Consider the following 23,509-nt stretch of genomic DNA (forward strand, 5'->3'; position numbering starts at 1 on the left):
TGATGATATTGATTATATAAAATAATTACCGAACTTGTAACACGAGACAGTTAATCTCACGAGACAAATATTAACGAATATTGGAAGGTGCTTTGAAGGAAATATGCTCTTTTTAAAGCACTTGAGTTCTATTATTGTAAATAGGAGCATTGCTGCCGGATTTCTCTTCTGAAAGTTACTTCTTATAACTATGTCCACCGGAAAAATAACTTGAAGGTAAAATAACAAAGGGTAAATGGCAGGGCAGAATATTGAGAAACAGATAGATAATACAAATCCTGCTCCACATAGAAAACTTTTTTTGGGGGGGAAAGAGCCAGTGGCGTTGGTGAGGGATACATTTTACTCAGAATTACAATTCAATTTACAAGTTCATTTAATTTACTCATATGAACCCATCTGAAGGAAAAAGGTTAATCCTTTATTGCATCTTCTTTTCGAGAGATATTACGTACTTTAAGACATTACACCAATTTGAATATCTTTTGGAACAGTCCCTAAAAAATATTACCTAGGTATCACGAAAGCTTCCTCATGTTTGCCTTGCATTATTTCCTTCATATATTTTGTAACTTCTGTCTGTCTTCATTCCGTCTAAAAAAGTCTCTTTTCTTTCTTCCTCTACCTTGCTTACACAATATTCTCCCTTCTGTCACGGTCTTATCTAAATCCCACTGCTTTCAATATTTCTTCCGTCCAGTTTCTTTGCCTGTCGGATTTCCCCGACAACTTCCTCCCTTCATCTCACCTCAGCGTTTGTCTTCCTCTCTTTTCAAATTATTTTATCCATTCTCCGCCCCGCCTACTTCTCCAAAAGCCTCCGATCTACGCTCAGCCTCTTGCCTCAAAGATTATATTCCACATCCATACAGTGCTACGCTCCATATACGCAATGTATTTACTAAGCTTTGTTTCTCATCTCTAACTCAGTGCACCTGTCATCAGTTCTTATTTTTCCTACTTTTTCTCACTCGTAATAGGAAATTTTTCGAGATATTCATATAATTTAAAGGAGAATTTACTTTATAGGAGAATGCATTGAAATCGATATAAGCTACTAACTTCTAAGATACAGGTACGTTTCGTATATGTTCAGTGATCTTTGTTTCGGTTGATATTTCAGAAATATTAATCTGTCTATCCTGGCTCGGGCGTATGGCTTATTACTTTATATGTTTTTAAAATCGTAACCATAATAGATAGTTCTTTAAAACGGCTTATTGAGAGGAAACGTTGGGTGATAATATATGCCTTTTCAATTTTATAATTAATTTTAAATTACAATAATTGTGGATTTGATGACAAAAATTGTGGGTGAAGTTATTTTCCGAACTGGTGTTAGTATGCAAAGAGCAAGGGAAATAACATGATAACTTTCTAGGGTCACAGAGTCACTCTTCCAATGCATTCCTTTTTCTATTGATCTCGTCAAGAGTTTATTTCTGCCTGCTCCATGCTTATGTATTCGCATATGTTCTTCCATGTCTATGTTACGCATATATTCCTTTGATGCGTATATGTGCATAATATTTTGTCAATGCTACTATTTACCATAGTTAAATCCTCTCAACACTATCATAGCTTTTATTTCATTTTAATTATTTCATAATAAACCATTAATTCGGTAACCTAGTTAAACAAATAATCATGGTATTATTTATTAATTTATAACTAAATAGTCATTGTAGAAGTATTCCCTAAAAATTAAAATCTCCCGCAAGAGTAATATTGATAAGTGGGTAATGTGTGGGAAATCATTTTTTGACCAAGCAATGATTAATTGCTGAAATATAAACCATAATTTAAGCATTTATTTTATGGCATTCATAAATGGTGCAATAAAAAACATGTATTCAAAACCCTCTTTCCTTTTGCAGTCACCCGAATTCCGTATCTACCCACCAGAGAGCAGCACGTCCTTTGGAACTGGTGACATTGCCTTGAGGACATTTCTCACGGGCGCGACTGTTGATCCGACGGGAAATGGCGCCAACTTGAAAAAGGTCGAGGATGTTAAGAACCATGTAACTTCTCCAAGCGGTATGGATCATCCAATTTAGTAACAACATATGCCACTAAAGATGTACCGAGCCATCATTCGGTTGCATTCTTTTTTACTATAACAGGACTTGTGCCCTGACCCGAATATACATTAACAAAATAAGTTAAGAAAATTTTGTGCATTTTGACTAATTAGTTCAATTAAGCTTTTTAATTTCATCTATACCTGATTTCCGTATTTTTAGAATTGAGTGTGAGTGAGTCACACCACGAGGTAAGCGCTTGGGTGCACATCGGATGTCCCCGATTAGATTCCGGGTGCCTTTACTCGGAGCCCTCTACTTCACTAGAACTTCCTGGACAATCTCATTTCTGTGATTTATCCTTAACTTCAACTAAGACCAAGCCAATAGCTCGAAATAAAATTTAGAGCGGGCATAGGAATTTTAATGAAATTACCCAGGTAATTTATGGAATCAAAATCACAGTCTAACATTGAATTCATGTAAGTTTTATCATTGAAATTGTCATCAGTTATGGAGGTATCAGCACCATCAAATTTTTTACCAAATTTGAAATCCATATAAGAGGAGTATATAAAAGATTCCTTTGAAAAACAACCATTTTTTTATTCACTGCTTTTCTCATCTGTTTAAGACTGTTCAGTAGTTGGTCTTATTTCTTACCACATAAATATATGCAAAAATGTCCTCTTGCATATCTACCTCGCATTTTGTGAATAACGATTTCGTACAGAACTACTGCTTACTTATTTTTGTGCATATCCCCTGAGAGATTAGCAGTAAAAAGTCGAAATCCTTTTGAAAAATTTTCTCGGTTTGTTTTTGAATTTTGTTGAATTTTTTTCTATTTTTGATGAACCTTAATTCCTGTATCTGCAAGCCTAAATTGACGAAAATTAACAAATGAAATACGAAAAAATCTAATTTTTGACACCATTAAACCTGACGCTTGCTGCTCACTGCCTGTCTTTTAATGTATCATATTTCTGTGATCTTCGAAGTAATCATCGTTGCATATACTTCTTTCACAAAACTGTGAAATATGCTATTTTCTAAAACTGCAATGGAAGGATTATTTTCGCGTGGGAAGTCCACTTCGTCTGAAAATTTTCATGGCTGTATATTATGCCGTCTAAAGATCGTGATAGCAGCATCTTATTCATATTTCAGCACTCAACTTTGGTCACATAAGCAAGACCTCTCTGTGCCCGTTAGGGTCCTTAGTTCAGAGTCTTCTTTGACACTTCACTGGAGCTACAAACTCCCGTTTCGGGAAGAAAGTAGTGGTTTTCCGTTCAATTCTCAAGTCTATTAACGCTTAAAATCGCCGCCATAAGACCCTACATGAAGCCTGTCCTCTTTGGAGAGGCGCCTGCTTGCGGTTTACAACTTTCACGATAAACGGGATGGCCCTTCATGGCAATTTATTTAAATTTTTAATATCTGCAGCATCATTGCATTGATATTTTAGCCGCAGTTACAAAAGTGTAGGACACTTGAGAAATTATACGCCACAAATGAACCGGAAAGACCGAACATTGACGTAAATTCAACCTGATTTTATTGTGAATATGTTGGATGCAAAGCTGATGGTAATTTTTCGCCTTAACTTTCACCCTGTTATAATTTCTTAGCAATTAAACGGTTAGCTAGATGAAATATGTGCGTGAAATTTCGATTCATTCAATTAGGTGAAGAGTACACAGTTTATTAATCTCTTCGTGAGACAGTAAGTGACTAATGTAAAAAAAATATATTTGAATGTTTGGCACGATTGACGGGACAGGAAACCTCAGGGTCGAGACAGTGTTTTGAATGAAAGTGAAGAAATTTCCTTAAAATGTATAATTGTAGATGGATTTTACGAACGATTACGCCAGTACGAAAATGTTTTTATAAACGTTAATTTTTTTCTGAGTGGATTTTTAAAAAAATGGGACAATAGCCAAGTCAGTAATGCATACTCCTCGCATTTTGAAACGAGTGCACGAGAAATAAGAAAATAACGAACTATTCTCTTCCCAGAAATGATATCTTGTTCAAGAAAGTATAAATTTGGATGTATTTATTGTTGGAAGGGAGGCTCTTTATGGAACTTGAAAGTATTCCACAGTATCTTAGATAAAGAAATCATTTACCTTCAGAATTCCATCTAATGCCATCCAGTATTCTATTCACCAAGTCCATAGACACTAGAGGAGCTAGAGGAAATATACCAAGCATGAAACGAATATTGGTGGACTGATTTTTTCCCGCTGTGGGAAATGGGCGCACCTTGCCTCCGTTTCCTTTTTGTACCGCTCTATGCTCAGAGTGTGCCGGTGGGCTGTTAGTGCTGTTACTAGCGTTCTTATTTGTACTTGTTTGTAAAAAGCCGTTCCCTGTCGGCTTTCCTTTCTTATTAGGTTAAGAATTCATATTTTATTCCTGATTTTAAGTTTCTTCTTCTCGCAAACGACACTTCCCCCTGAGCCATGTTTCTTTCTTCGATTCCATGCGTTTCTTATGTACAATGACTAGTATAGGTGAGACTTCACTCACCTTTACTGGTTTATACTTGCCCGTTTGGGCGGTCAATGAACATTTCGGGCCTATCTGAAATTTTTCAACTTTTGCAGACCCTATCAGTACAAAGGTAAGTAAATTTAGGATTTATTTACGCAGGAAAAAGTAGAAAACTGCTTTATGTCCTAATAATATTTCCGCAGCTGCCTGTTTTCTACGCGATGGATTGCAAAAGTATTAAAATCACATTTTAAAAAAATGAATTTATCATGGTTTTAGGGTATGGAAAACTGCATGTAATTTTTTGTCCAATATATGCATGTGAATAGTTAGGAATAATTATGATCCTTCGGTCTGAAGTATACCTTCCGTAATAGTATACGTTAATATTTTTTTAGATTGCTTCGATGAACAGCTGGCAAAAATTATCCCTAAAACATGTAAAAATAATTGGCCTGGTCAGATATGACTGTAAAAAGGGCAAAGAAAAACCTAGCATATTTTTAGTACGGAGCATTTTTCGAAATATTTATCGATCGAAAATATGACGCCAGCGTCTGCTGTCTAGTCAGGGGCTAATTGGCGCTCCCGTCGTCAAGGATGCGAAAACTAATGGTGGAATGGAAGAATAGATTACTTTTTTCCTAATGAAGGTAATTATACTGAGAATAAGCCATTTTGTGCCGCTAGACTAGATAAATAAAAGCCTTTGAAGTCAATGTACTTTTACTGCGCGGAGTACTTTAAAATAAGGATTGGAGAACGAATTAATGTCGACCGTGATAGCGTTTGTGCATGACGAGCCTAGATAAAGCCACTTATAAGCATCGTTCATGGTGCGAATGGGAGATTATTCGAAGTTGGGAGGGTAAGACAATAAATAACTCGCAAAACATTTAAAAAAAGAGCCTTTTGTTTGCTGTCACATCCAATGAATAACCTCATGGGCCAGGGCATCATCGTTTTCAGAACGTCGTCCACCCAAATTACTCGTATTTTCTAGAGGTTCGAATAGATGAAAATCAATGGGAACTAAGTCGGGACTGTACAGAGGATGTTCCAAGCGTTTCCAATAAAATGTTTTTAACAGCTCCTGTATTTGTTTTGCTGACTTTTGCGCCTTATTTATTGACTTACCCTCGTAGATTTTTAAAAAATGAACCTCTTAAATGGTTAACTCGGGAAAAAAAGAAAGAAACTAATTAGCTGTGGATGACTAAATTCATCTTTGGTAGCTTACCTGTTACAGCTAATTATTTACGACCTTCGTGGACTTATTCCTCCTCTCTTTCTCTACTTCTTCCTCCTTCCCTACCGTCTTTCTTCCCTTATTTATTCCCTCCTTTAGTTCTGCATACTTCCCACCCGCCTGCATGGAGTTCAGAAAGGTTATTCACTTCCTTCATTTCCCGTGCTTGCTCGATATTCCACCGTCTTTCACAGACTTTAGTATCTTCGAGCCTCTCATTATCTCTCTCATCCACTTTACCTCCTCCGCTACTATATACTTCTCCGTCACAATGAATTTCGTCATTAGGCTTCCGCTCTGTCCAACTTAGAATCTCCATTCTTCTCTATGCTCATATCTCAAAAGTTTCTACACTCACTATTGATAGCAAGAATGCGAAACTACACGTCTTCTTTGATAATTTTTCGTCCCCATTCTTTCGTTGTGATGTAAATTAGTAGTGAACACCTTGATACGGAAATATTAGGATGATAATTGCACTGTGGATGATGGGATTGAAGCCATGGCTGAGGAAGTGGTAATGGCTATTGAGACTACTTGAGTGTTTCTTTAGGAGACTCACTGAAGAACGTAAGTCCTGAAATGAACGAACAGCAACGGATCCCTGAAATCAAGTCCCAATGAAACATTTCACCCAAGTTGGGTCATTAATCTTTTGGTTCAATGAATAGAACAGGATAGAGTTTTTTTACATAGCATGAAAAAAGACAAAGAGAGCACGTTTCGTACCATTATTTCTTGTTGGTCTAGTTGGAAATGGAACGCAAATGAGCTTCAATACCTACGAGCCCCAAAAGCCTTTGATTAAGTTATTAATTTTAGGACATTTTACCCATTGACTGAATTATACCTGAATAGTTATGTGACGAAAATCATTTTCTAATTCCTACATCAAAGTTTTTGGGCCCTCAGAATTATTCATCTGAGGATCCCCTTTCTGAAGATGATTCAACTTTCTACGTGTCCAATAGTACATTACATTTTTTCCGATGGAATAAACGCGTTTCGTGTAAAAGTTGAAGGAAGAATGCATTTCCGAATTAAGTTAACAGTTAATCAAAATGAAAACGTTTTGCAAGTAACATACAGGTATTAACGTTATCACAACGACTCGCGTGTTATTTCTACTTTCCTATCTCTCTTCCCTCAACGACACAAGAGAGGATGACGGTAACATCGACGTGTTGAATATGTCCCCCCTATATCCCCGTCACCTCGACACGGGAAACAGATTTCCTATTTCACATTCTAAAACTGCATCGCATTAACGTAGTGACGAGATACTGCATTGACTGGTGGCATCGCGGCATGTCACAGCCCTGCGGACAGAGCAAAGTTGGGGGGGCTTTTCGTCCTTCACTTCCTGTTCTCTTCCTTTACAGGGGATGGAGAGACGGCTGGAGGTGGCGAGGGGACAGAGGGCGCCAAGCCAAATGGGGCTGGCGCCCCCGCCGAGGGCGCCAAAGTGGAAGGGGGTGCCCTGGAGGAAACGGAAGACGAGATGGGTTTCGAGTCGAGTCTCGTTTTCAAGAGGGGTATGGTGTACAGGGGAATATACTTCCCTTCCCTCACCAACTCATTCCGGGAAAAGAGATTGGAAATGGCTTACCAGCGATACTCTCACAGGCAGCGGCAAAAGTCCCTTATAATCGTCAATATAGTTGATCTCCTACTCAAGGTATAGTCAAGCAAATTAATGTTCTTTCATCTTAAGAGTCTAGTATTGTTTGTAATTTCATGATTGCTGTGAAATAAGGGGTATGGTTGATTCACCTAATATCAAATGAGAATGTAATTCAATTAAATGTATGGAACACAAATTTTGAGAAGTAAATTGGAGAAAAAGCGTTTAATCAGAGAAGAAGTCTTTTTAGCGTGGAATAATTGCGCTTTCTTTCCTTTGAATGATTTCAGAGGATAATTACCCTCAATGGATGCTATGAATTAAGTTATATCCTTTATTTTTATATTTATATTAATTATTATGGATGCTTTTCTAGTTTTGTTCTATTCCAAAAGTTTTTAAGATGTAATCCTAAAAATATCCACTCTCTCACCAGGAATCAGTCAGGATACAGTTTTATTATTTGCTCAAATGGAAGAGATTCCTCATTGGTCTTCGCTATTTATTTAGCTTTAAGATGAATGTAATATGCAAAAAAAATCTAGTTTCACCACCAGCAATATTTCAATTGTTTCAGGCTCAACTTTGTGGAAGTTCGTGTTCATTAAATGAAGAACATAATGTATATTTCCACTGTTCTTTATTTTCGTATGACTAGTTTCAACGCTTAGGCATCATCATCAGGTACCTTGATGATGCCTAAGCATTGAAACTAGTAGTATGAAAATAAAGAACAGTGGAAATATACATTGTTTTCTTCATTTATTGGCCAGGAGCATTTGTCTCATTCACAGCACTCACTATATATACTTAGTTGTACCTATGTTTTGCATTGTGCACCTGATTTTTTTGAATCATTAATCTAGCCCACAGTAAACTTATTTAAATTGATTTCTGAGATTCATTTTAACGAGAAGTTTTTTATCTGTCATGCTATAATTTTGGCTGTTAAATATTTCACACACTGTTCACAGTACTGGTACCACAATCAAGTAATAGAAAAATTCACCCAGGTAATTAATTTTTCATAACAATTTTGAGTACATAATGACTTCAGGTGTCAATCCAAATTAAAATAATAGAATTTATGTTTCATACATTACAGGATTTAATTATCCTGTGGAAATCTTTTGCCAATATTTACAATATTAGCCAAAGAGAAAATGTTTGAATATTAACACTATTGCATCCAAATTAATTGTAAAAATATTCATACAGGCTAATAAAGTAAATTTTCTGTCTGATAATGATAGTCCAGTCTCCAAAGGCCACTTTTCCCTTAAATGCCAATTATTAGGGTGGGTTTCCAGCTGCATAGCACCATAGGGAATGCTGTATATCCTTTGTTTGGGATGGGAGTTAAGGAGTATGGGATTTCCAGTGTTTTTCTGGGAAGGAAAGTTTCTCAGGCAAGAAAGAGGTTCATTGACTGAAATATATTGCATATGTACATATATATTATAACTCCTGGCACTCTAGATATTTTTTAAGTCAGTTTTCCTTAAGGTTATTCCAGCCCAATCTCTTATTACATAACGTGTACATGAAAACAGTTTATTGTTTCACATTTAGATGGCTTTTTAATGGTGGTGTTTTAACCAGCCTTTGGGTTGATTTTTTTTTCTTCTTTCCACTTTCTTTCTCAAGTGATTGACACTTTAGGGTCTGTAAAAGATTAAGTGTCATTTTTTTCTTGCAGATTGCGCTTATTGTAGCTTTTGTGGCATTTGAAAAGAGCTGGGAGGGTGTCCCACCGAAAGGAATAGCATGGACTACGTGTACAATGGCTGCGAATATTTTAGTTTGTGGACTTGGCTGGTGGAAAATCTTTGCCAACAATTATCTTCATTGGGGAGCATTGTTCACCTGGATTCTATTTAACACTCAAGGTGAGCAGTTAGTGGCATTAAAGTAGCTATGACCATTTAGATCACCTGAGCATGTTTCTTCATCATATGCATCACTAACAATTACAATTCTAAAGTATCTGTCCCAGTATATATGTCTATATTTTACTTATAAATCTGGAGAAACACTATGTATATTGAATACAATTTGTGCACAGGATTATTCAAGGGTAAAGTCTAATATTTTAAGAAACTATCATCAAACATTGGAGGGAGGCACAGTGATCTGGTGGACAGAGTGATCAGCCAATGACTGGAGGGTCTTGGTTTGATTCCCTTTGACTTATGACACCCCCAGCTACATATATCCAGCCTGCTTGATTGTTTGAGTGACAGATATTCCTAGGAAACAGCAGATGGCAGAAGGGAAAGTAATTGGCCCATTAACCCTGTTGATATGTGATTCTTACACCAGGGTTTAGTACAAAGCAAGCCATTCACCAAAAAAATTAATCATCCAGTCCATCAATAAGTGAAAATTTTTGGAAGAAATGTCCTTGGTGTGACTCATTGGTAATGATTTCTGAGATCTAATTCGTCCAACATTGAATTTAGAGCTGAAGGTGCAGTATTAAGTGATAAACTCTCAATAATTTAAACATTCTTATGTTGGGATACAAAAGCTGGAGCATAAAATGCAAGGGTGCCTGAAAGAAAAATGAGCTTATTTTATTTGGGCATCCCAGTATGTATTGGTGGCTTCATCTTCAGTGCACTTTGTTCATGCTCTTTCCAAGATGACAATTCAAGCTGAAAGAGACCAGTTCGCAGAGGGAGCAAATCCTAAGTTGGCAGAAACAGGAAGAAAACCAAAAATTGTATATAAATTACAGTAATTTGATCAGTTTATACTTTTTTTGAAATAATAAGAACAAATAATCTCATTTAATTTAGCATAGATATATACTTGCTTATTTCAGGTATAACTTTGCACAATTTTAATCCTTTTTGTCAATGCTATTACATTTTCAGGTTTCATTGGAGAAGGGATCGGTTTCTGTGAAAGTGAGAGTCTGGTGTGGTACATTCTCTTCATCGTCTTTGTCACTTTTGCAATGCTCCCCCTCCCACTTCGTTGGTGCATCATGGCTGGGTCAACCACGGCATTGATTCATCTCATCATCACATGTGTGCACAAGTTCCAGGATGAGCAGGTAGGCCACATGCATGCAGAGATGTTTGTGAACAAGATGGCAGGACTCGGCTGACCATTCCCTGAAAAGTGAAAAGGGTTCATCTCTGATTTAGTTCCAAGGTCAAGTGACCATTAATGGCGTAATCCCTCAGAAAACAGAATCATATGCCCATTTTTATGTTCAGACATTTCTATTGCTAATGTATGTCTCCTTGTGTGATAGTTGTTTGTTTCACAATGATTTCCACGTCATCACCCTGCTATAATTTCATGATTCCCCTGATAAGTGGCATAACATTGTACTATAATATGTTCCTTGCCAATTTTCTCATTGTTATTCATTATTCTGCTTCTGTTACAGGATATCAGTTGTGTTCTGAGACAGGTTTTTGCTAATGCTCTCTTGTATGGTGCCGTTAACTTTGCTGGAATGTACACCAAATATCTGACTGATCGAGGTCAGAGGCGGGCATTTCTAGAAACTCATCGCTCCACAGAGACTCGCTACAGAACTCAAAAGGAGAATGATCGCCAAGAGAAACTTCTGCTCTCAGGTATTATTTTTTATGACTACGTAACATCATTAGTGGTTTATAAATTTTTGTGATTGATGGATAGGGTAGAAGACAATGAATAAAATAAAATAACAAATGAGTAATTGTAAAGGAATGTTAGTTGTTGATAAGGTAATCAACTGATAGCTGAGGTCATTTGAACCATTAGGTACAGATGCAGGTAGAGGTAGGCTGTCCAGGGAATGGGGGAAGAAGGGTGGAGAGAAACCCAGTATCGGTATTAGCCCACTCTTAACAAAAGGGGTCAAGTTTAACACCCCATCTGGTGGATACCCTGCACTCCTTGAAGTACTCCTCTCATAGCACCCAAGTAGGAATTGGGATTTCTCAGCCAAAATGTGCAACTACCCCAGAAATTATTACAGAAGTGTTTGAAATGGTCATGAAGGATCACCATCTGAAAGTGCAAGAAATTGCTGAAGCTTTAAGGATGTCGTCTAAATGGCCATATCACATTTTAACTGTGGCATTGGATATGAGAAAATTATTTGCTAGATGGATGCCATAACTTGATGCAGAATCATAAATGCATCAGAATGGAAACTTCCAGACAATTTTTGACCTGTTATAAGAGCAATCAACAAGATTTTCTGCACCATTTTGTGACCATAGATACACCTTGGGCCCACTACTATACCCCCGATACAGTTGTCAATGCAGTGGAAAAATTGATTCACCACCACCAAAGAAAGCAAAGGCAATATGGTTGGCCAGAAAAGTGATGGCTTCAGTTTTATGGGATACAAAAGGGATTTTGCTGATAGATTATCTTCCTACTGGTTAAACAATTACTGAACAATGCTACACTAACCTCCAGAACCAACTGCAGCAAAAGATACATGAAAAAAGGCCAGGTTTGTCAAGGAAGGAAGTCATCTTTCATCAAGACTAGGCTCAACACAAGTGTCATTGCCATGGCAAAAATACAAGAACTAAGGTACAATTTGTTGCCATACCCACCTTATTCACCTGATTTGACTCATTCCAAAGAAACTGCGGGAGATGCCGCAACAGTAACTTTTAACGGAGTCATCCGCTAATGTGCATTTCAATGCAACAATTTCAGAGCGTAAAAATCATTCGCCTTGACTGGGACTCGAACCCAGATCCCTCAATATCCGGTCGAGTGCTTTAGCCACTTAAGCTACCGAGGCGTCCTCTTAAACTCTGAAATTTCAGAGTTTAAGAGGACGCCTCGGTAGCTTAAGTGGCTAAAGCACTCGACCGGATATTGAGGGATCTGGGTTCAAGTCCCAGTCAAGGCGAATGATTTTTATGCTCTGAAATTGTTGCATTGATTTGACTCCATCAGATTTCCATCTCTTCCCCAAGTAAAAATTTTTCCTTGGTGAATGCAGAATCTCTTCCAATAAAGCACTAACAGCCAAAATAGACGGGTATTTTGCAGACCTGAAGTAATCTTATTTTCAAGATGGGGTCAAGAAATTGGAACATTGCTGGACAAAGTGCATAAGTGTACAGGGAGACTACATTGAAAAATAAAAAAGTTTCACTGAAATAAGTCGCTTATTTCCATTCCATTTCAAGAAATTTTCAAATTACCCTTGTATTATTTCCTTACTCCAATCAACAGCCTTGCCAATCTAATTAAGGACCCAGGAATTAGCTTACATCTATACAAATCTTTACAACATCCCTGATTAAACCTTTCCCATTAAGTAACACCTTCCTATCCTCTTCTCTCAATCACCAATCACCGTTGCATATCCCCCCTTATTTTACCCCTCCCCCAATATTCTCTTTTCTCCTTATCTTCTTATCAGTTACCTCTGGCTTGATTTTCTATAACTTTTGCCTTCAAAATAAAATTAATGGCATATCAATACCATTGTTGCAAGGAGATTCTTCCTTTCTATGCATGCCACATAGTTTATGACAAAATCGTCTAGAAAGAAAAAAAGAAGAGGAAGTTAAAATGTATGAGAGGGCTGCCCTAAGTACTTGCCCATTGAATGCTGTTGCAGTCCAATTGTTATTGAATACAGTCAAACTACAATGCAATCAAATTGTGAAAATATGACTAAAAGATTTGAAAAATATTCTATTGATTAAATTAAAAATGAATCCTATAATAATAATAATGTTGGCTACACTTAACTGAATTCCCAATTATTTATGCACTTCTTGTCTCCATTTACTCAGAGTACCTTTCAAGTTGGGTCTTAAAATGTTAATTAAATGAGTAACCATCAAAACAAGGGTAAACAATAATCTATTCTTGTTCTTACAGTGAATTTAAGTATTTGTTCATAGAAGTATGCCAAATGTCATTACTGGATTCAATGGCTTTTAATGTGAAATATTTTTCAGTATTACCTGATTTTGTTGCCAAAGAAATGATACGTGACATTGCCAAAGAAGAGGAAAAGGGAGCCTTCACCCCGTCACAGTTTCACAAGATTTACATCCATAGATATGAAAATGTCAGCATTCTTTTTGCAGATATCAAAGGATTTACAGGTTTGAAATATTTTTAAACTATCTTCTGAAATGTACGAGGGTCATCCGGAAAGTAGTACCCGTTCGTGCCGCATGAAGTGCTGACGACGCGAGTAGCCGCTGGACGAGGTCAGATAGCTTCAGTGGCTTGTCTGCCTTCTCTGAGCCAAGTTGCGTGACGCTAGCATTGCCTGTGTTGTTTCTGTGATTGTTTACAATGTTTAAAAAAATTGAGAACGCCGCCAGTTGTGAAGTGAGGGCAGTGATTAAATTCCTCAATGCAAGAAACGTTCGCCCATGTGATATTCATCGCCAATTAAAGGAGGTGTATGGAGACAATGTAATGGACGAGTCGTCTGTTCGGCGGTGGTGTCGCAACTTCAACATGGGGAGGGGGAACACACACGACGATGAGCGTTCGGGGAGACCGTCTGTCATTACAGACCAACTGGTGAGCTCAGTTGACGAATTCGTGAGGAACGATCGGCGCGTCACAATTGATGACATCTGTGAGCATTTTCCCAATGTTTCTCGAACAATTGTTCATGAAATTGTTAAACACCATCTGCATTATGCAAAAATTTGTGCAAGATGGGTCCCTCGCGTATCTCAATGAGCTGGCGGCGAAGGACTATGCAGCAGGAATACAGAAACTTGTCACACGTTATGACAAATGCCTTAATTTGCTTGGAGATTATGTTGAGAAGTAGTTTAAAGTATCCTCTTTCAAATAAAATTTTTTATGTTTGTTAATATTTACTTTTGTGTCTTTATTTCACGAACGGGTACTACTTTCCGGATGACCCTCGTATATGAGTATTTACCTTTCTAATTTTCAATGCCATTTCCCCACCCAAATTTTATTCAAAATTCATCAATATTGCACTAACACAAATGCTGTAGCTACTTACATTTTTGTTGGCCATCAAACAAGCTGTGGGTAAAAAAACATTCTCCTCAGCCAATTATAGATATGTGCACATGAACCATGGTGATAGATTTTTCTCAGCCAACAGATGCTTGATGGATTGTCCTTGCATATTGCAATATTACCCATCTCTCAAAACACCTTATTTATCCAATGTCTATTTGTTCTTCTCCCTTCACAAACCTTCTTGGTAATTTTCCTGAATATGAAGCAGGGAAATTGGCAATTTCAATTAAATTACCAATTCCTCTTTTTGGAAATGAAACCTTTTATCCATGATTCCAAGTTTTGGTGGAAATTTTATTGGTAGCATTAGTTTTCAGTTTTTGAAAATGGAATTTTTAAGCTAGATTTTTGTCATAGCAGCACATATTTACTCTATTATGAAGCTACAGATAAATTGTTCATAGCTTTAGAAAGTTGAAAAAATTATTGTAAAGGTTTAATGATATAATAAAATTACACATTTATTTCAGCCCTTGCAAGTCAATGCAGTGCCCAAGAACTTGTTAGGGTCCTAAATGACTTATTTGCCAGATTCGACAAATTGGCTGCAGTAAGTATATATTATTCAAAAGGCCAAATCAACTAGAAAAATTTCTTGATTTGTGAAGATATAAAGTGTTACTGAATTATTTGATCTCACTATCTGAGTTTTTTTAAATATCTTTTCTTTTGTTGACCAGGAAAACCATTGTTTACGGATAAAGCTCTTGGGCGATTGTTATTACTGTGTCTCAGGACTCCCGAAAGCACGTGCTGATCATGCCCACTGTGCCGTTGAAATGGGACTTCATATGATAAAAGCAATTCAAGCTGTCCGACATCGAACCCAAGTGAGTTAAGGGTGTTTAAGGAAAGAAATCAATCTGAGCTTCTTTAGTTTATCTTTACCTTAGAGCCCATACTTGATTGGAAAAAAGCATGAAAGTGAAAAATGTTGGTACAGTGGAGGTTTAATTTTAATATTTATTTTTTTTCTAAGGCTAATCATTTATTTTATCTAAAGAGTTATTTGCACTCCGCTTTGGTTTTCTGAATGTACACATTCAATTCCAAAATTACTTGGTCTCAGTTTGATCTTAGATGTGCCATTACTCACAAATTATGCTGAATATCCTTCTTCTACTATTTTCACTTTAGATAATTAATTTCATGGTGTTTGGTGAAGGCCAGAATTACCTGCCCTTTTTTTCAAAGATTATTAACCAAAATTGTATGAACTCTCATGCTAAAACTTCTTACTTCAAGGCCACTTCTACACTTTGCAAGAAGTAGTTCAGAAAAATATATTGACTGCTACTATTTTGATTTAAACTTATTTTGAATGAGGTAAAATTGATGTACAAATAAGAGTATTGTATTTCCCCACCGATTTATTTCAACTATGTACCTCTCTCTATTTGAGTATGTCCTCATTTTTCGAAAGCTATCCCTTGTTTGAAATATATAAAACATTGTTCAATTTTTTAATGTTTTATTTTCAAATAATACGCAAATATTTTGTTATTATGAATGGTTTTAGCATAGATTTGCAAATTGAACTTGGTTCATATAGTTGGTAATGCTATCTTTATTATCGAAACACGGATTGCAGGGACAATTGTAACCATGAGAATAATTTTAAATTTTCAGTGCATCTTGCAGGTAGATTTGAATATGAGAATAGGTATCCACTCAGGCTCTGTCCTCTGTGGAGTGCTTGGACTTCGAAAGTGGCAATTTGATGTGTGGTCTTATGATGTCACTCTTGCCAACCACCTTGAGTCTGGAGGGATCCCAGGGTAAGCAATTTCTCTGTTGATATTTAATTTGAATGTATTCAATGACCTCATTTTTTATTTGCAATTATACCCCATAGTTAGACTGCAGTATTCATATTAATCTCTTGTTTATTTTTTTCCTCAGCCGTGTCCACATTTCAAAAGCAACCCTGGACTGTCTCAATAATGCTTATGATGTTGAACCTGGCCATGGGGAAACAAGAGATCAGTACCTCAGGGTAATGCAGTGATTTCTGGCACCTTATTTTGCTCATTTTTAGCAATTGTTTTCAAATTTTTGTGTTTCTAAAAAGAGCAGATTGCCAATGAATATTTTTCATTCACTTATTTTATGCAGCAATTCAACTCTTTGTCATTCCAAGGTATTTTATGTCCTTATTTAAGACAGTTATTTTAGATCTGCTAATTTAAGGGAATGAATAACATAAGAGATTCATATCCTAGAGAAACATCATCAATCCAACTAAATTAGTGTTGGTCCTAGTTGCTCTGTGTACCAACTTCAATAGTTCATGACAATGGTAATAGAGGATAGTTGAAAAACTTAGAGCCACCGAGAGCCATAGCTATGAATTTAAAATGTATTTTAAGTTTTCACTGGTGACCTAGTTTCAGAATTTTAAGATAGTTCAGTGAATACAGGTAGAAGGTTTGAAGGACTGAAGAAGGAAATACATATGACAAACAAGAAAAATCTTTCATGATATGTAGGAAATAGTATTTCCATTAGGAAATATTCAAATGCAACCCTCCATAGATAGATAACCTTGAATGAATGAATAAAATCTAAAGACTAGGCATTAGTATGTTTGATCCAATTTACCAAAATGGATTGCATTGTTTTCTTTTACTATAATGTAAAAATATTTTAATAAAGTTTGCTAAATTTGCACAATAGCCATTCAGGTAAATATGGAATAATACCCAGGGATTATGAATGTCAACAGGTTAATTCAATCTAGACCAAGGTAACGTTTCAACTTATTTCATTCTAATGTGTATGCTCCCTTCTCAACTCACCTGAGTTTGTTGTCTAATTTAAAAGAGATATCCAAAACTCCTTTAAGGAATCCCCATTCAAGCATCCTTGCATCAATTTTATGATAGACTTTGCAATGATTTGATTCAAAATTTAATTGGAACCAAAAATAGCATGAATTCATTACATTTTAATGGTAATTAACTGTACACATTACTTTGAATGAATGCTGTTGATGCTGAAAAATGAAAATTCTGCCAGCCTCAGAAAACTCTTCAGTTTTCTTATGGCAAACGGCATTGAAAACTGAAGAAAGACACTTTTGTCTGATCTAAATACGGTAGGTAAAACCTTGGACATAATAACCATTGTGCAATCCAAGAAAAGTTAAATATAGCTTTCCATTCTTGGATAGCTGGCTGCATTCCCATTCTATCCTTTAAATACTTACATGTGTATGCAGTGAAGTAATAATTATTCTTACATGTGTTTCCCATTTTCACCTTGTCAACTTGTCCTGCATATGACTGTATATTCTCATGAATAATAAATAACACAACTAGTGAAATGAACAACTGTGCACCTCATGTACTATTGTTTAAGAATTTGAATGAAAAAGGAAGTGTCACAGACACAGTTTTCATGGTGTTACATAGCAATTACTTTTAATACATTGTAACAACAATATATGTTGCACTAGATAAAAAGTATGGACCTAAAAAATAACAGGCTTAGCACAGACTAGAGTAGTTAGATATTTAGGAATATGTATGATTCCTCATAAAATAACCACAGGCTAATACTCTGGGTAATTACGTACTTGGCTTCAATTACTGTAACTAAAAATTAGAAACTATTATATTAAATGTTTTATGAAAACTTGAAGCTGTCTAGGGATTCTATTACATTGTTTTTGGTTTTCATTATCTAGAATCTCATCCAAAGAGCTTGGCTTACCATTATCTTTGTTACTTCAGTTATATTTTTTTCTTTTTCAAGAATTATTTTCCAAGCCTCCTTTTATCTGATCTGTCTAGGACCATGGAGTAGAAACATTCCTTGTTCGTCAAGTGGAACCACTGCACCCTAGACCAAGGAGGCCTGCTGGGGGTAATGGAGTGAGATATTCAAGACCACGGCTTTGGTCAGAGGATGAGAAGACTGGTAGTGCCCATGGAGTGTTGGCCAAAAATGTGGCAAATAATGTGGGGGCAGGGAATCAGGCAAACCCTCCCACAATTGCACCACCGGTTCAGATCCATGTCACCCATGGACCAAGCAACCAGAGTAATAGCAGTGGTGGAGGAAGTGGGTTTGAGGAGGAAACGAATATGGAATGGACTCCAGAAATCCCATTTGAAAACGTAAGTTGAGCATATGCATTCAGTAACAAATAAGCATAGTTAAATTAAGAATGTCTTAAGGTCTTCTCTGTTTACTGAGAAACTTACTGCATTATTCAGTGCAATAGGCAGTTCTTCATGGTGATTACTCAGAATATTTAGACTAATATGACTGCTTTGTCTAAAGCATTAATTATTGATATACTAACACTATTTAATGATGGATGGGCACAAATTTCAGTGATACATTCAGCCACACTTAGCAAGCAACTGCCAGCTTTCTGTTCATGTCTGGCCACCCTTTTTGATTGTCAAAACCATGTCATCCAGGATAATTGCATTAAAGAAATGAAATGCAAATATCCACGTAATTATAAATAGCTTTGGTATACACTAAACCTCCTTCCTCAATACAATGACATTTTACATATCAGTTGATATGCATGATGTCTGTAATAATGGGCTTATCTTAACCCTTTTTCTATTGACATTAAATGCCAATATCTGGTGTAATATTATCAAGAGAGCCTGAAGGTTATTACACTTTTTGAAAATAGCCCAGAAGCTAAACCTTTTGAGAAATCCCAATTAATAAGAATGCATCCTGACAGCATTTAACTGAATTGGTGGAGTGAAGTGGATTTGTGGGCTTACCATGCAAGAAGGCCTGATTTTGAATCGGGAAGACCATAGGCTTTTTTTTCAGTGATCCTTCAGTCCTTTTATCAAGCAGAGATACGAGTAGATTTTTAGCATAGCAGAGCTAGGGAAAGTAGAGGAGGTGGATATCACTGAGCCGCACCTTTAATTTCCTGAAATAATTAGGGAACAAAAGTAAATTACCCCCAAACAATATAAAGAGATAGTTTTGGAGTTAATGAAGGCTCCACAGACACAAACTTTGTTATCCAGACAGGTCCAATGCAGACTAAATTCCGCTTAACTATTTTTCTTCCATCTAATTGGTACTTTGTGACATATTTGCAAAGTCTTTGGCTATATATTATTATTGGTATTCTACTAGTTAAGCTAAGTTTTGGGTGGTCACAGCCTGGACTATGGTAAAACGATATATTTGCTTACCTCTCCTAACAATAGCCTGGCACCCGGCACTACAATAAGCCCATCTTCCTTCCTCCAATCATTATTCCCAATCATGTTGATTATCCTATTCCTGTCCCTACTTCCCTGTTTGCCTGAGGTTCTCCCCTCTGTTGCAACCCTCAACATCCTGTTTCCAATCAAAATGGTCTGAATACATCTTTCCTGTCTCATTATGATTTCTCTCAGTAATCCTCTCTCCTCTTCAACCATGCCTACCACTTCCTTGTTTGTTTTCTTTCTATCCACTTCACCATCTCCATCTTTCTCCAAATCCATGTTTCAAAAGCATCCAGTCTACTTCTATCAACCTGCTTCAATAATCATGTTTCTGCACCATGCATAACTATGTTTCATATTAAGGTTTTGACGACCTATTTCTTAACATTCCCACTTGACATCCCTGTCATCAATTCCCTCATCCTTAAGAAAGCTTCTTTGCCTAACGCATTCTTCTTCATATTTCTATTTTGGTCCAAAGCACTTCTGAGATTGGTAAACTTCTGATATATTATTCACTCTTATATGAGATAGGTAAACTTTTGATTTATTATCCACTTTTATGTTTATCTTAATTGAATGCCTTGAATATGGTGGTACCAATGAACATCTCAACCTTGTCCAAATTAGCATTTCCTCAGACCTTTTTACTATCTATTTTTGCTATCTAACGAAGAGGCATTTTTGTCTGTTGCAATTTTAAGGGATGATTTAACGTGTACTGTAGGGGTATGTAAACCCAGGGACCACTACAAGTGGCACAAACTCTAGCTCTACCACTCAGACAGATTTTCATGCAGCTAATGGAATCCAAAGCTATCACTGTTAAGTAATTACAGAAACATGACATAACTTTATTGAAATGACAGAATGTTGACCTTAAAAATATCTATTTTCAGAAAATATTGTCTTATTTAATTTGAATCTCTAGGGGATGAATCTTGGGTATAATTTGTAGATATGGTGTAACTTTAATTTGCAAGAAAATTATTTCTAAATGACCACATCAAAGCCCTTACCATTACTCATTATCTTTTCAGCCCACCATTGAAATACATTTTAGGGCTACTGATTCATCACCACTTATTTAAATTGCTGTGAACATATAGATTCATATTATGATAGATTGCATTATTTTATTTTTCTTTACTTCTTTATTTAAGTCAGTCAAATTGTTTTGTGAACAATAAATTTTACCCACTTCTACTTCCAAATGGTGTTTGTTGTGATGTAGCCTCTTTTAAGTAGATAGAAATAGTTAAAGTTTAAAAAAATAATCCCCAGATAATCGGATTCTTTTAAGTAGACAATATATTTATGTATAGTTTTCAATTTTTGCCTAAATAACTGCCTATGATCCCATTAAAAAAGCATGAAAATACATTTTTTTAATTAGAAAATCTTTAGTTGTTTCTATCTAGTATGTTTATTATAATATAGATGGAGAAATTTAACTCATTATATTCCTTGTTCACCAAATCATAATCTAAATCTCCTAAAAGCTGGCATTTTATTCATAAATTCTCCCAGTGATAAAAGGAAGTATTGATGTCCAAATGCATCCTTAAAAATACTTATTCTGAGCAGATGCTTTCTCAATCAGTGCCATTCTGCATTGCACTGACTGGTCTGATTTGATGAATGTAAGCATGGTGTTTGATAGTTATTATTACTTTATCATAAAAATTTGGATGAATAATTGAAGTAATGTACCATTGATTTGTCCCATACTTTCATATTTTGAATGAATTGGATCAATCAAATCTTTAATTATTAAACATTTGTTAAAATAGCTCAACTCATCTGCTCTGGATCTGGATGATGACCCATTTGAGATGGAGGAGGAGGACGATGAAGAGGAGTCTGAGTACGGTGAGGACCAGAATGGAAGCAAGCCAAAGCTTTCACGCCCTAAGGGCCCTTGCAGGAGCAGTCGGCGGCAGAGGGGTGTTGATGGAGGGGAGTCGGGTGGACCACTGACAATGGCGGAGGAAGTGGATGAGATCATAGATCACTACATAGAGATTGACTCAAACAAGCGGATGCGTGATGCCAATGTCAACCCATGGACGCTTCAGTTCAATGAAGAGGAGATGGAGGCTAAAGTGAGAAATGGGAGCAATCTTGATGGCTATACTGGACACTTGTAATGACAGCATCATGAACCCAGCAACTTTTCAATTTTAAAAATACTGATAATATCAACCTTACCCTTGTTTGTACAGGGGGATGAGAAAATATTTACTTACAATTAGTTTTGAGGAATATTACAAAAAAACCTTTGATTTTGATCAAATGGGATAATTATTTTTGAAATGATTTCAATGGCCAATGATAAATTTAGACCTTGACCCCATTGTCTCCCCCCTATCCTATTCTCCCCCCTCTCCCCCCTTCCCATTATCTTCACAGATCTCACTCACACATTAAGAGTTACTGTTACAGTATCTCCCACAATTTCTAATAAATATGCTAACACATGCTGCCTGAACTGTGCGATAGGGCCACACCAACATCCACCTGGTTTCCTCCAGGGACCTTCTCTCAAAGGATTCTCCATCAAGTGTTTGAACCCCATGATTTGCCATTTCCTTGTTTAATCCCCTCCCATCCCTCACCCCACATCCTTCCTTCCTAACTTCATAATCGCCAGCCATTGAAATTCCTTCAAAAATAATAGTGTGAAGATTGTTTGTAAATGTGCTTAATAGCATCATTAAAAACTAGTACTGTGGTGACACCATGTATATAATTATAATTGCCATGCTGTTTATTTCCATGAATACATTATTGAACTATGATAATATTTCAAGGTTGGAAATTTAAGACACCCTTCAATGTGTGATGGTTCATGATCAGAGAAATGTTGCCAGATTATGGACTTCTAACTTTTACTTTAACTGTTCCCTTGTAATTTCCAATGTCTATGAATTTCTCCACCAGAAGTAATTGTTGGTACAGCAGAAATGATTTTGGAAAAGCCTAATGTTTAAATTTTTATTTCCATGTGTAATTCATTTTTCAATTGGTTAATTCTGCATATACATGAATAACATTGGAATTTGTAATTATTTATATTTTTCCCTTTGATAATCTGAAAATTCAAATATTTGAAAGTATTTCATTGGAATACTAATTTCAGTATCAAAATTAATTTAGGCTAGCTATTAACTCTTGCTTCTTCATTAAGGCAACTTTAATTATTCAGTATCCTTGAGCCTAAAATATTTTATCAAAGTATTTAGTGTCTAAGATCTTGGGGCTTGGTTCTAAGAAAAAGTTTAGAACAAAAGTAACACAATTCTAGTGATTGAAATGCAAACAGTATGTTTTGGCATTGAACATTTTATGGTAGATCTTTTGATATTTTAATTTATCTCTCAGTGACATATTTAGATACTTTAATCCCAATAAAATGGAATTCGGTCTCTTATTGTTTCAAAAATATCAGAGATAAATAACTCTTGTGGTGTTGTAAATATTAATATGAATTGATTGATGATTTCTAATTAAATTAATAGGTCCTTTTTGCCTGAATGTGTCTCTTACAACTTTGAAGAACTGTGCACATTTGTTCTGAAAATTTTTCATGAGACAATATACACAAATTATTTTCATATCTTCTAGTTCTGCCAATTGAGAGAAGACATGTTCAAATCAAATATGGTTTGCTGCTTCATCCTATGGTTGATTGTTGTTGCCTGCCAAGCAATTATTCTTCCCAGGTGAGGCATATTTACTGATAACTTTCTCAATTTGTTGGGTTCTGTGAATGTACATACCCTAGGTTAGAAATGTTTCCCAATAAAGTTGAGTCATACCACTTCTCCAGCTGAAGAAGAATTCAAGAATTTTTTCTAATCTGGTAGTATATAATCTTTGATTAAACACTGTT

The 23,509-nt window shown here is 36.1% G+C and overlaps 1 protein-coding gene across 1 annotated transcript in view; it reads left to right on the top strand.

Annotated features, from left to right (window-relative positions):
- Nucleotides 1-23,509, top strand: part of Ac78C (adenylyl cyclase 78C) — a 481,022-nt gene that overhangs the window by 443,586 nt on the left and 13,927 nt on the right. Inside the window, exons 3-15 of the mRNA XM_071599443.1 lie at nt 1,878-2,040; nt 7,161-7,456; nt 9,102-9,291; nt 10,282-10,463; nt 10,806-10,998; nt 13,351-13,500; nt 14,884-14,963; nt 15,094-15,243; nt 16,043-16,191; nt 16,316-16,409; nt 18,208-18,534; nt 21,408-21,719; nt 23,242-23,339. Of these exons, the coding sequence (XP_071455544.1) occupies nt 1,878-2,040; nt 7,161-7,456; nt 9,102-9,291; nt 10,282-10,463; nt 10,806-10,998; nt 13,351-13,500; nt 14,884-14,963; nt 15,094-15,243; nt 16,043-16,191; nt 16,316-16,409; nt 18,208-18,534; nt 21,408-21,719; nt 23,242-23,339 (2,384 nt within the window). The remainder of the gene's footprint in view (nt 1-1,877; nt 2,041-7,160; nt 7,457-9,101; nt 9,292-10,281; nt 10,464-10,805; nt 10,999-13,350; nt 13,501-14,883; nt 14,964-15,093; nt 15,244-16,042; nt 16,192-16,315; nt 16,410-18,207; nt 18,535-21,407; nt 21,720-23,241; nt 23,340-23,509) is intronic.

The sequence above is a fragment of the Hetaerina americana genome, unplaced genomic scaffold (genome assembly GCF_022747635.1).
Source record: "Hetaerina americana unplaced genomic scaffold, ioHetAmer1.1.p SCAF_11, whole genome shotgun sequence".
NCBI classification, from domain to species: domain Eukaryota; kingdom Metazoa; phylum Arthropoda; class Insecta; order Odonata; family Calopterygidae; genus Hetaerina; species Hetaerina americana.